This window comes from Thermobia domestica, chromosome 16 (assembly GCF_964235325.1).
Source record: "Thermobia domestica chromosome 16, izTheDome1.hap1.1, whole genome shotgun sequence".
Lineage (NCBI taxonomy): Eukaryota > Metazoa > Arthropoda > Insecta > Zygentoma > Lepismatidae > Thermobia > Thermobia domestica.
In genome coordinates, this window is record NC_137469.1 from 181,659,293 (window position 1) to 181,673,945 (window position 14,653).

Below are 14,653 nucleotides of genomic sequence, written 5' to 3' on the forward strand. Positions count from 1 at the left end.
TGTTACTAGGTTCATTAATCCGCGTGCTCTTCACAAACTTTTAAAAGATTTTGCTCGTTATTAAGGTATTGCTTCACAAATGTTAAAATTATTAGTTCATTGCCCTTGTACATTCGCCATGTTTATAACATAAATGCTCCTCTCTTTCCCACAATGCAGCTGTTCGGTTACCTTGCGCCAAGTAGTTCCCTCCGCTCGCCGTATAGTCCCATGTTTATAACCGCTTATATATAACAAATAAACATATTTTTCGAGACTCTTATACATTATCAAGCACACAAACGATCAAATTATCCATATCTTTCCTGTAAATGTTAAAAAATTTGCTGGAAACGGACGCCCAACTTCGGAATTTAACCCCTAAACTAACTCAACCTAACCTAAACAAATCTGATGTAGACTACTCTTAACCTGAAATAATCCCAACCTTTAGCTAACCTAAGCCTTAAAATGCTAAACCTACAAGGCAAAAGATGCAAATAATAATCAATTTGTACGAAATTATCAGAAGTTAATTTTCACTTAAACCGGTTACTAATGCCACGAACACCCAGAAAACGCACGCGGGAGTGCAAGCGTAGGGCTTTACACATTGTAGATAATGTGTATGTGTTAGTTTTATTTAAATCTTAATGACATTCAAAGAGTGCGACTAGATAGGGAATTAAAAGCCCACACTCCCGTTTACGATCAGTGTACTGACCAATTACAACGCCAGTGCTCAGCTTTGCTTCTCATTACGTACATAATGCCTTAAAACTTTACTCTTGATTAGATAGTAACACAGCTGCTTTTGTGCTTGGGCTACCTCGTTGTATATGTATGTTGTGCCACCTTTGTGCACTCTCAAAGCACAAAGACCGTCCGTCCTATTCCTTCTTTCAGAAGAGGGGGGAGTGTGGCCGCGGTGGCTCAGTGGTAGAGCATTCAGCTCCGGTGTATGGAGTCCCTGGTCGATCGCAGCTCGCTCAAGTGGGCTTTATGGTAGACAAACACTATGTGAGTAGGTTTTCCTGGGGTTCTTCCGTTTCCTCCTACTTTCGTTATTCCAGCATTTTCGTTTATTTCTCATCATCACCGTCTCCTTTAGCTCATGCAGCATTATCATGGGACGTAAAACTCAAAGATTTCATTTCATCTCAGGAGAGGGAGGAAAATGCTTAAAATTTAAATACGAAGTTCAGGATGGAAATTAATTTCATCTAGCTATTGGGAACATGGTAATGAGTAATAATGCAATGCAGGTTACTGATCACTTGTAAAATTGTGGTTTTTAGTTTACTAATCTCACCAGTGAAAGAATCATTATGGTGATTTTTAGCTTCTCGCATTTACAAACTCAGCCCAACTCTTGTTTTACTTATGTGTCAGAGGTCTCTGAAAACACTTTGCGGAAAGCCCTACAGGAATTCCAGGTATGCCGATTGCTGACAACGTACATCCTTACTTGAGTCGTTGGTTTAGTGCTGAATTTCTTCACTTTTTGCGCGTCTGAGGTACGGAGACACTCCACGAAAGCTAAGTGAAAAATTCACACATACTCAGTTCATCGTGAAGTTTGGTAGAGTTTCTACGTTGTTAAATATTGGCTAGTTTTTAAAGAGCGCCAAAAGCTTAAGATCGTCTAATTTATTCTTTGGAGTCGCGTGTTGATTGGTGCACAGACAGACTACCAAGAACCATAACTTTGGAAACTGGCCCCATTTATCTCTTCGGGTGTGTCAGTACCTGTTGTCTTTCCAGGTTGTTTAAAGCCATGCTGTTTGGAATCATACAGTTTTGTAGAAACTGGAAGGGATACGAAAGTGGACAGTTTTGTATTTAAACTATATAATTATAACTACCTCAGACATATTTTGTACAACTTAAATAATCTCACAAAATATTGTATTAATATTGTTACAGTTATTTTCAAATTCCCAATCTTTGTACTTCTAATTAAAGGATATTTAAACTATTTCATTTCTCGTTTTTTCCAGGTTCCGTGACCCGTCATGGCTCAATAGGATTTGTTGGTCTGGGCAATATGGGCTCCCCGATGGCAAAAAACTTAGTGAAGGAGGTAATTCCTTGTTTCTACTTCTCGTTACAGCAGCTGTTAGAGAATTTTGGCAAGAAACATAATTATATCTTAGTAGCATCAGCAACTTCTTACACAAACGGGAAGCTCAGAATGTTCACGCGTATTAATAATCGTACTTTTCAGAAAGTAAACAAATAGCAATCAGTTTGAAGCGATGGTAAAACAGATACCGGAAGATACTTATCAGGAAATAACAAGATACAGTAAATTAAAGTAAAATTTTATTAATATATGCGGAAGCACGAGTAGAACGAAGTCATCTAAGCCAGTCAGGTTCATGTAATGGAAACATTTGAATGTGTTAAATTAGTGCATTTTACATTGCAACAGAGCAGGTAAATAATAATAATAATGTTTGGACTAGTTTATTGGTCACAAACATCGAATGGTCACAAATACCAAGAGAAATACAGAAAAGTATGACAAAATGATCCCAATACAAATGAAATAAACACAATAAATATAGAGAAATCAATAAATAGTATACAAGGTGTTTCAAAACAACACCGACAATGTTTGGTTGTTGATTCCTGACACCAAGATAACACAAAAAGTATGCACCAACCAGGGTGCAAAAATGCTTCCTTTCAGAGTTATAGGCTGCGCTCCATAAAAAATAAAGAAAATGAATAAAGGTCCATAGCTCCAAAACTATAGGATTTATCGTAGTCGGCTCAAGACTTCACTTAGGAACTAATATGTGCCCTATCCAAAAGTACGTGTTTCAGAATCCTAAGCTACTCATGAAACATTTCTTATAGAGGGAATTTGGCTATGGTAATGTAATTTAAAGTACTCCCCAACTATCTTTATAAATATTGTTCCAAAAGTACCGCAGGATTCTGAAACATATTTTTGGATACCACACATATTAGTTCCTAAATGAAATCTTGACCCGCCTCCGGTAGGTCTCCCATAGTTTTGAAGCTATAGGCCTGTAAAGTTCATTTTTTGTTTTTCATGTTCTTGGCAGCCTATAACTCCGAAAGGAAGCATCTGTGCACCCAGGTTGGTCTTTCGTTTTTGTCTTATCTTGGTGTCAGGAATCACCTCCCAAACGTTGTCGGTGTTGTTTTGAAGCACCCTGTATAAACATGCAGTAATTACAGAAACAAAATGTATGTGAAAAGAAAGATGCTGAAAGAATAAAGCGTAATGCATTAGTGATAGTAAGATATTTAAAGTATTGATCATAAACAAATAGTAATAAATGTAATTCTTTATTAAAGAATTTAATCTTCAGCAACAATAATCATAACATACGTATATAATAAATATACAGATTGTAAAGATCATATTGCTAAAAGTAAACATTAAGAAAATACGCTGGAAATATAAATGGCATTGCATCAAAATATATAAATTTTGGTACAGAATATATTGAGAAAACAGAAAACATAAATATTTCAGTTAATAAGAGAACAAATATATATATACCAAAGCAACATAAAAAAGATAGTAATTGTTAAATGGTTGCCGTACAAGGATTTTTTTTTTTTTTTTTTTTTACTTTGGAAAAGAATTGAATTTATCAGCGTAGCTAAACAGTTACTAATTGATTATTTTGCAAGAGAATAAAACCAATGAGGAGTAAAATTCCTTATTCCATTATAAAGGATGGTAAGAAAACTATGAAAAATCTTTAGTCAAAAATACGCCACCGATCGCTTAAGGATAATAACTCCAAGTTCCGATGCATATCTCCTGTGCTTGTGTCATTGAAGTTCTTAAATTTCCATCGCATGCAAACAGAGAAATTATTCTGGGTTGATTCCGTGCAATTGACAAAATATCTAGGTTCACAATTTCAAATATTAGTAGCATGTTCTAAATGTGATCATATATTACATATATAAAAAAAGGCCTTGCAGGTGCTAATATTATTGAAGTTTTTGTACAACTGTCATTATTGCTGAGTTTTTCCTTCCTTTGCTAGATTTGACCTGGAATTGCTTTTCGAATAATAATATGTTACCTAATAATTCCAAGATCATTCAGTGGGGGTGCGGTGGCTCAGTGGTAGAGCGTTCACCTCCGGTGCTTGGGGTCCCTGGTTCGATCCCAGCTCGCGCCATGTGGACTTTGTGGTGGACAAACACCGTGCTCGTCGGATTTTCTCGGGGTTCTCCCGTTCCCTCCCACTTTCTTCATTGCACCATTTCATTCATCTCTCATCATCACCGTCTCCTTTAGCCTAAGCGGCATAAACGTGGGACGTAAAACTCAAAAATTTCATTTCATTTTTTCCAAGATCATTCACATTTTTTAAAAATTTAACCAATTACTGCATGTTATCCGAAAAGTCGGATGTTGTGTTTAAACCACACATCCACAATTTTTCCGGACAGACTATTACTGTGAGATACTTTAACAGTCCTGAGAGGGCGTTATCGTTCTCGAAACTTTGGGCTATGTTGCGTAATGAAATACACATATAATTTCATGTATCCGCCAATTCTCAGTTCTAGCTGTTTTAACCACTAGGAATGTAAATAGCATTAAATTCCTTTACTGCGAAATAATTCCCGAAAATAAAACAACCAGTACTGACAATTAACGTCCATACATCGAGTGAGCACGATAGTTTACCATAGAAGGGTTGAATAGGTTATCACCTGTTCCAAATCACTGCAAATCCCAATTTCAAATAACAACTAACAAACTTTATTTTGTGTAATTCAGTAACAAATAACATGTACGATATTTAATAACGAAAGTCCTCCTTTGAAGTAAATCAATTCTCAAATATAACATCCAATGTGAAAAGTAACACACATTAACTTTTTTTTCCAAGGATTTGTTTAACACTCGAATCTTTAGATATAAAATCCCCACTTTAAACGCAATAAAGTATTCTTATCGAAACGTTAAATAATATAGGAATTCTCTACCCAATATGAATGACCAAGGTTAGCTACTGAAAATTTAAATTTATAGTTAAAAGCAAACAACATCAAAAAGGTTTCACGCAGATAGCCCAACCAAGGCATTTATTGGTTACGTAAGATGACCAATTCAAACTTTCTTTCCTTTATTTCTTTTCTTTTTCCTTCTTTTTTCCGTACGAGACAATAAGAAAAGTGAAATGGAAGTAACTTAATTCTAATTTAACAAATTACCATACATACCAGAAACTATTTCATTCATTTTCTTTCCCTTCTTGTTTTCTTTTTTTTATTTATTTATTTATTTTTCTGTCTCTAAAGCTATTTTTCTTCCAGAGGAATTTAGTGGTTAGAATTAGCCTTCAGTCTCCTTACAGCCATAATCCAACGGTTTCCAGTCTTCGTAATTTAAATTTCACAACCTCCATTTCACACTTCCCATTCTCACGTTACGAAACACTAATTTTTCGGACTCAACTCCTTCAGTACCTATGTGAAAATACACCGTCCGCTGGCTGAGCAGCAAGCAGCTGGCTGCAGCGACAACTAGCGACACAGAGCGGAATGCTCGCGCACTTCCACCACAGGTGTTGCCAAGGTCAACCGGTTACGAGTATCACACGAAGCTATTGCTATTTTAAAACGGAGATTTTATTAACAAACATTTTACATATTTTTATTTTTCGACTAAACGCAACAGCTAACAGAGCAAAGACTTCATTGTTAATGAAATAAGAAAAGCGTTTCAAACGCATGACTTTTAAAGAAATGTCAGGTTGTTGTCAATAACTAAAACTGTTAACCAAAGTAACTAAGTGTTCATGTTATATGAAGAGTAAAGTATTGTTTATTTTTAAAATATTGGTAAAATACATTACTCCATGTGTTCCCTATGCATAAGATTCGATTTTTCGGATGGCTCCTCCCACCCACTACAATCAAAGTTTCAGGTAGGATCTGTTAGAATTATTTAAAGTGTTTTGTACATAGTCTAAACTAGCGAGCTGTACACATTCCCTCTTGGAAACTTCGATGCAGTAATGGGTTAAACTCTTGAGAACATTTTGTAATTATGTAAAGAAAAAAAAATAGTTTTCGTAGAAAAAATTATCTCCTGTATCGTTGCAAAATTTAAAGGTAAACGATTCACCTCAGACAAGCGTACGATTTTGTTAATATTCTCACATGATCATAAATATTATATTTATAGTATTAAATGGTCATGAAGAGAATCGATAAGATGAAAGTTCTTTATGTCATCAGCATTCAATAAGTATTTGACACTTATACTCTCTGATATGCGAAAAAAGGGGGCGATATTTGTTTAAAAAAAGTCATGGGAGAAGAAATTTATTGTGATTGATATGTAAGTACGTACCTTGACTATTTTAAAACGTATTCACCATGAACCTCCAAACATTTCTTGTAGCTTCCGTATACCTTCTGTGTAAAAATCTGTCGCCTGAGAGTGCAGCCAGTCCAGAACCGATGTCTTGAACACTTCACTGTCGTTGAAACGCTTCGATGCAATCCACTTTTTTAGGCAAAGAAAAAGACAAATCGTTCGAAGCAAGCTCCAGGATGTGAAAAGAATGGTTAAATAGTTCCCACGAAATCTGAATTATCTCAACAGTACGAGCACTTGTGTGGGCAGGCATTGTCATGGATCAGAATTCCAAACCATAGCATTCCTCTCCGCCGATTTTAGATGGTGTGTCGCAGATTATTCAATATTTGGTAACGGATGGCACATCTGCTGTAATTGTTCGTTTTAGTTCCAGAAATTTCACAAGAATCACACCTTTTCGGTGTTTGAATTTTTTTTTTCTTCAGGAAATTAAGAGTGCGGCGATTGCATTGATTCCCCAGTGGTGTACGATATACAGGCTTCATCCCCTGTTACTGTGTGAAAAAAGAGGTCATCCCTGTCTTCCCCCCAGTGGGACAAATATCACGTGCAGCTAACATTATGTACTCTTTGTGAGCGTGTGTTGGCATTTTAAAAAATCTCTCTATTTCAATAGAGAGGTGATGAATATTGGACATACCATATATTCACAATTTTTGTTAGAAACAATATTAGCATTTGATATTACCAGGTCCAAGCTTCGATAGACAAGAAAATTACTCTTAACACCCAGCAGAAAACCATCGCCGTTACTGCTTGTTTCATCACTGCGTGGTTTGTCTGCTCTGAAACTTACCTAAGTATCACGAAAATAATTACTAACATTGTGAATATCTGATAACTATTCGCTTTTTCACAAACCTTTGCACTCTTCAAAAACAAACCGCGTAACTCAATTTGTATCACTCCGCGCACGAGTATTCAGCGATTGGTGCAGGAGAAAATGCTTCGTCAGTTTCCCGCAATATTTCTGCTTCTGCACGTGCATGTAATCCTTCACTGGTAACCTTCCTGCCTGCATGGCCATCATCAATATAGCGCGCGCTCTGCGTATTTGTCAGTGGATGTAGCTGTTTTCCTGTTAAATTTAAATTTTTGTGTAAGATGTCAATCCACATATAGAGATGTGCTTTTAATTGAAACTAAAATGTTCTTAGTGTGATTTAAAAATACAATAATTGCTACTTAGGTTGAACAAGTGGAATTTCTTGGGGAATATTTTCTTATGGAAGAATAATGGTCATTTGGCTCATTGCAAGTGTTGCTCACTTCTGTTTTTTTTTTTTTTTTTTTTTTTTTTTTTTTTTTTTTTTTTTTGGGTGAAGAATCGTAGTCAGACTGTTTTGTCAGTTTCAGAGAACTGGGATGCAAATGTTCATTATGTTACCCAAAAGAAAAACTGAGCCCTTTTACTAAATTTATATTTAATATATTAAATGCATTATACTTCAGATAATTGGAGAGCCTTTCATTGGATATAAAAAGTTATAGGCCTATTATTTTAAAGATAAGTAAGAAATAAAGATAAAAGCAATTTCACCGATTCGAAGTAGCGTAACGTCTGATGTTAATTCTGTATGTTATAATCAGGGGTAAAAGTGGATCTGAAAAGGTAGGGGTACGCTAGCAAGCGGCATGACGTCACACCATCCCCCCGCCTATCCTTGCCCATTTTAATTTCTTAGGAACTGGGGGACGTCGTACATATTTTTCCGAGGTCGGGGATGGCGTTCTCCCGCGTTCCCCCACTTTTACCCCTGGTTATAATTCGCATATCGATTAAAAGAAACGGTCGGGTTTAACTCTTAACATACCAAGCGGGGTCTTCTAGGAACCCCAGAGGGCGATATTTGGTGATACTGCTGCAACTATAAGAATCAATTTATTCTAGATTTTTATGTGTGTCCTGCATCCGTTTGGGATATACTATTTATTACATAATTAGATCAACGATGCGTTCGTTAAAAAAAATACAAAAAATAAAAACACACTTGAAAATCTAAAAGCTCCATTGTTAAACTTGTATTTCAGATTTACGAACACAAAAGTATAAAATTGTACGAAAAACTGAATATTGCTCAAGTAAACATAATATTTGATGTCAACAATGCTCATTTAACTTAGGTATGCTTTTAGACATCCAAAAAAATAATAATTTGAGTTGCAATACTATGTTGAAATATTAAAATAATACTTGGGGTCCCCAGAAGACCCCAGCTTGGTAAACAACGTTGACGAGTTAGGGTTAAATGAACATTTAAGAGTCGTAAAAATGATTGTCCGTTCTTAGGAGTAACAAAATATGTGAAAAAATCTTCAAGGGATACTAAAATTGTAATCCATTCAATAAATAAACTCTTTCGCTTTTTTTTTTTTTTTTTTTTTTTTTTAATGAACAATTATCCACATGTTCTCTTGCCTCTACTTGAGAGCCACGTAGTGATCCGAAGCACAGTTTTGAAACGGATGGGGGTAAAAGAGCATATGTTTTAGCACATCTGCTAGTCAAGCTAATAAATATAGTAAGACAACAAAGACAGAGAAGATCCAATAGCTCTGATTCTAATTTTTCATGTTATCCCTTGACGCTATGGGAGGCTAAAGAAAATTTAGTAGTGATAGATTGAATATTTTGAACCATTAATGCGAACTCCCTGATATACAGAGGACGAAGATTTATGGTCAACCACGATTAGCCATGATTTGCAGTTACAGGGAAAATTTAAGAGATTGTTCAGCCCGGCTTCCAGGCATGGACGTCCGCAGGAATTTTTCAAGGAGGTAAAATACTGATTCCACGGGGGGGGGAGGGGGGGAGGGGGGGCAAAAGACCGACACACAAACTCAGTCGCGAATACACAATATATTGGTACACGAGGGCACATAATACATCAAGTAAAACAACAGTTATTTACGCGCGTATGCTTATTAACTACAGTAAATAATCTATAATACCAGATACTATATTATTTAATATGAATATATTAAGTGTTATAACATTTAAGTAAGCAAATTAGTACTTCCAAAAACCTTTCAAAACCCAGGGAGGCAACATCCCCTTTGCCTCTTCCCCGCTGCGGGCAGCCATGCTTTCTAGTGTTCTGTGTCTATATTTATATGCTGCTTCAAAGATTCAGGAGAGAGCAAATGCATCTTGGTAATCTATCAGAAGTCCATGCCATTTCATTTTCAATCTCCCGCTCTTCAGTTTTTCTTAATTTGTTAGCTCGACGTTTTCTATAAACTTTTTAGTCTGTTAGTTGGCAACATTTACACACTACCGTCTGCGTTGTTTACAAGAGCTGCAAAGCTTCGTGAAAAAACGAATAGGTTTCGGTAACTGCAGTTACATCATAATTACAATCAGAAAAGAAAGAAAAAAAAAAAAAAGAGAGAGAATTTGTTACACTTAGTTTGAAGCCCGCGTACATTTTGATACCATATCCTAAGACTGGTGGTGCTTAGCAGGAGAGTTAGTATTAACAATAAGTCCCTCATGATTACGTGGTTTACGAAAAAAGAGAAAAATGAAACCATTAGCTCACACTACAGGACTATCTATTGTGGGAAACTTGGTTTCGTCCACCTCAACATGAAATGGTGAGTGGGATGTTATTAGACTGTACACTCACAATGTTCAGTTAACTCAACCATATCAGTTGTAAGTGACGAATTAAACCTAGTTAAAAATAAGACTTTCATTCTCGATTTAGATATAACGCAGAATTACTAGTGCCACACCCAACAGCAACTTTCCTTTCTTTCTTTGAGCTTCAAGTTTGAAATATGTTGACCAAACTTTTTTTTAAGTTATCACGTGAGACGAAACATCGCATTTGCTCTCACTAATTTATGAAGCATTTACAGCTTTAATTCATTGTTCTAGACATGTAAAATGGTTCTTACTTAAACATGTATGGGAGCATTTTATTATCTTCTGTCTCCAATAAATCGATAGAGACACTCCTACTGACCAATAGGGTGGATTCAAGCAAAATAAATAGAAATTTGACTTCACTCCTGGACCTTCCAGAAGATATAACACAAGACGACCTCATGACCCTTCCTAAACCATAAGTGTTGGCGATAGGCTTCACAGAATGGGCAGTGAAGGAATTGTTCCTCTTTGGCCTTGAAAGCTCTGCAGTAACGCACAGTTCATGTAACATGAAGTCACATAACAGGTTGACTGACTGCCTTCAGTGTTGACAGTCCCACCAGCCAAAGATATTGAGATGTTAACAAAAGAGAAAAAATCACTTTGACACACTCGAAAAAAAAAAATGAAGAAAAAGAAGAAGAAGGAAAACGCTACTTAAGTGAAAATAAGGAAAACCTTTAGAAATAGAGTAGCCATGGGACCAAGGCTCGAATATAATAATAATAAGAAGAAGAAGAAGAATCTTAATGCAATTTTAACGAAAATTCTTTTTACTACTACTACTACTTCAACTACTATTATTATTACTACTACTACTACTTCAACTACTATTATTATTACTACTACTACTTTTTATTATTAGTAGTATCAGTAGCAATAGCAGCAATAGGAGGAACTTCTTAGCTAATTTATAAGTAAATGTAATCGAGATTTGTTTTGAATTAGTAACAGGACCTTCATACCTTCTTCTCAATGTGGAAATCTTTTTCTTTTCCGCAAACGAATGGTTAAGAAGGATACAATATATATTAGACCTGAAGTAATTTTTCTCAACTTGTTGTTGTTTAATTTGCAGCTTTCCGTTATCTTCATCGCTCCACAATCTTTTTCGAAGCTTATCAAAAGTCTAATTCTAGATTCATTTGTGCATTTGTTCATTTCTGTTGTGTCTCTAAATCAGTTTTTACACACCCAGTCCTTATCCCCTTATACTGTATTTATTCTGAAAATTAATGAGATCCCTGTGGTCGTCTAGAGTCGGATAATTCTTTAGGGCAGCATTATCTAAACTGTACTCTGTGAAGCTTTGGATCTCTGCCAGTGATTCTCAGGGTCTTCGCTCGCGGCAGTTATGAAAATGACGAAAATTGTTAGTTGCTATACTGAACTAAAATAAGAAAAATTAAATTGCTGCTTCCATGTAGTGCGAAAAACAAAAGTAATTCCTTCAAGAGGAAAATACTTTCTGTGATAGTAGTTTGCTTTTTCTTGCTAGCGTTAAATAAAATAGCAACAGAGTGGAAAAAACAAGAAAATTAAGAAATATCATAAAGAAAACAAAGCTTTGTCTAAGGAACAAACAGTGCTCAGTGGTAAAGTGTTATCTTCTGTGCATAGGGTCCCGGGTTTGATCCTAGAGCTTTGTGATGGACAGACACCGTGTGCGTAAATTTACTCGAGGTTCTTGCGTTTGCTCCTACCTTTTTAATCCCACTATTTCCTTCGTTATCATCATCAGTACCTCCCTTAGCCTTGGAGCGCAAATGTAGGACGATAAACTCAAAACAAATAAATACTTGGAGGGAAAAGATACACTATTGATTTTTGATAATAAGTATAATATGGGAGATCCTCTACTCATGATCTGTACGCTGAATGAGAAACTTGTTTCAATTCCATTCGTAAATTTAATCGCTTTATCTTCGGCTGACAACACGAAATAAAAGAAATGGGAAAATCTTCTAACGACCGAAGGGAAATTGATGGTTTCGAGCGAGATCAAAAAAAAAAAAAACTTTGAGTTTTACGTCCCACGTTTATGCCGGTTAGGCTAAAGGAGACGGTGATGATGAGTAATGAATGAAATGGTGGAATGAAGGAAGTGGGAGGAAACGGGAGAACCCCGACAAAACCCACGCACACGGTGTTTGTCCACCACAAAGTTCACTTGGCGGGGGCTGGGATCGAACCCGGGACCCCAAGCACCAGAGGTGACCGCTCTACCACTGAGCCACCGCGCCCCCCTGGTTTCGAGATCAGTTGCTATTACAACTATCATCTGAAGCAAGCATAAGCAAGTACACCATATATGGATCGAAAAACTAAATAATATGTTCCCCAGAATTCAGTGGGAGAGAAATTATGGCACTTTTGACTCGAAGTTTTTAACCGTTCTTGAGTCCACCGATGAAATCAAAATTACTGCGTTTATCGTCAGCATCAACCGAGTAACACATACATGAATATATACGTTGATAAAATAATTCGTGTAGCAGCACATCATATTATTTTCTGAATCACTAAATCCTGCTGGGCAATTTCTAACCACATTTGGTTCTTCTTATCTTAGATACTTATTGTGTGAGATATTTCCTTGTGTGAGAAAGTCCTCAGGATTTCACACTGTAGGTTTGCATTCTTACAATTCACTTGGGTAGCTACAACATCTAGGTTGAAAACGCACAGAAAGTTCTCAAGATAAAAGGGAATGGGTGAGAAACTGAATCTAAAGTCGAAGTTCAAACTCCGTGCAACTCTGCGATTTATTTTCTTGTTTTCTATATACACTAGTATATTAAAATGATAGAACTGATGTTGCTTTGTTTTTATGCAGGGCCATTCGTTAATTGTATATGACGTCTTCCCCGAATCGATGGTCGAATTGCAAGATGCAGGTGCTCGCGTCGGACTAAGCCCAGCAGATGTTGCTCAGAAGACAGATCGCATTATTTCAATGTTACCAGATAACAACACTGTTCTTGAAGTGTACTTAGGAGCAAATGGAATACTCCAGTAAGTTCAGTAGTTACAAATAAGACAATTTTATATGATTTCCAGTGTTATGTATGTCTATATATATATACGAGGTGTGTTTAAAAAGTATTAAAGTTTTTTTCCCACGTAAACTAATGAACCGCTGGAGACTTTCTTCATTGTAGATGATGTAGAAGGAACACTCATGGGCAGTCGTATTTTTTTTTCTCGCGCGCACAAAGGCGTCAGTCGCTGGCAGTCGGACCAACGAGTGAAGACGTGTAGTGAGCGGTTGTCAGATTTCAGTTTTTTTTTTTTTTTTTTTTTTTTTTTTTTATGTAAAATGACAGAAAAACTTAAGCAGCGATATTGCATCCAGTTTTGCCAAAAGCTTGGCGATATCCAACCGGAAACCATTCAATCGGATCGGTACATTCAATTTTGAACGAGAAGAGCGTCCGCGAAATTTGATTCAGGATTTCATCGCCAAACACAACATTCCTATGTGTCGTCAGGTTCCCTACTCACCCGACATGGTTCCGTGTGACTTTATTACCTAAGCTGAAAATGCCACTAAAAGGGACCTGATTTGAGTCAAAAGAGGATGTGCAAAATGCGACAGTTGCTCACCATTCCAAAAATTGTGTTCCAGAACTGTTTCCAGCAATGGCAAGAGCGCTAGGAGAAGTGTGCATTACCAAGGACCAGGGTGGAAAAAAATCATGATTTTTTTTTGAAAAAAATCATTTTTGTTGGTTTTTTTGATTTAAATCGATTTTTTTGATTTAAATCAAATCTTTTTCTTTGTATAATAGAAGTCGCGAACTGAAGAAAAAACATTAGGAGTTAGTATTAAATGTTAATTATGCCATTTAAGTGAAAGTATTGGGTTTTAATTTTGAATTAATTCCCAATCGTTAACCTATTTTAATCCCAAACAATGTTTCTTAAGCATTAAGGAAAAAGTACAGCCAATGTATATCAATATGACACTTTTCTTTTCACGAAAGTTACTGATATTTGGCAGGGACATATTTTTAAACAATTGGAACTAGCTAGCTGCACGAAATACATATAAAGTACACATAAATTTCGCCTAAATTAAATAACTAACTCTATGACCTATGGAATCCGGAGGTTCAATGCCATGTTCACAAAAGCTTCCTGACTTCTATTCTTAGTCAACTGAATCCAGTTTCTATTTTGTATTCTTATTTCTGCGAGATCGATCTTAATATTGTCCTCCCATCTGTGCCTAGGTCTTCCTAATGATCGTCTTCCTATTGAACTTCCAGTTAAAACTTTGAAAGTGTTCCTTCTTTCTTCCATTCTCGCTACATGTCCTGTCCACCTGAGCCTCCAAGATTTGATGACCCTAACAATGTTTGGTGAACGATGTAAATTATGCTGTTCCTCATCATGAAGTTTTCGTCATTCCTCATTTCCGTTCCTTTTGGTTCCGAATATTCGTTTCAGGATTTTATTCTCAAATACTTTTAGTCTGCGTTCTTCCCTCAGCGTAAGCGACCATGTTTCACAACCATACAGCACAACAAACATAATTATCGTTTTATATATTTTAAAGCTTCAAATTCCTCGACAGAATTCGCGACGATAAGAGATTTTGAACTGAATAATAACAC

At 36.2% G+C, this 14,653-nt stretch overlaps 1 protein-coding gene across 2 annotated transcripts in view; it reads left to right on the top strand.

The window, feature by feature from the left end:
• LOC145673532 (3-hydroxyisobutyrate dehydrogenase, mitochondrial) overlaps positions 1-14,653 on the top strand; it is a 60,404-nt gene that overhangs the window by 985 nt on the left and 44,766 nt on the right. For both annotated transcript variants that reach the window (XM_081743324.1, XM_081743325.1), the window contains exons 2-3: positions 1,980-2,062; positions 12,871-13,049. In XM_081743324.1, the coding sequence (XP_081599450.1) occupies positions 1,980-2,062; positions 12,871-13,049 (262 nt within the window). The remainder of the gene's footprint in view (positions 1-1,979; positions 2,063-12,870; positions 13,050-14,653) is intronic.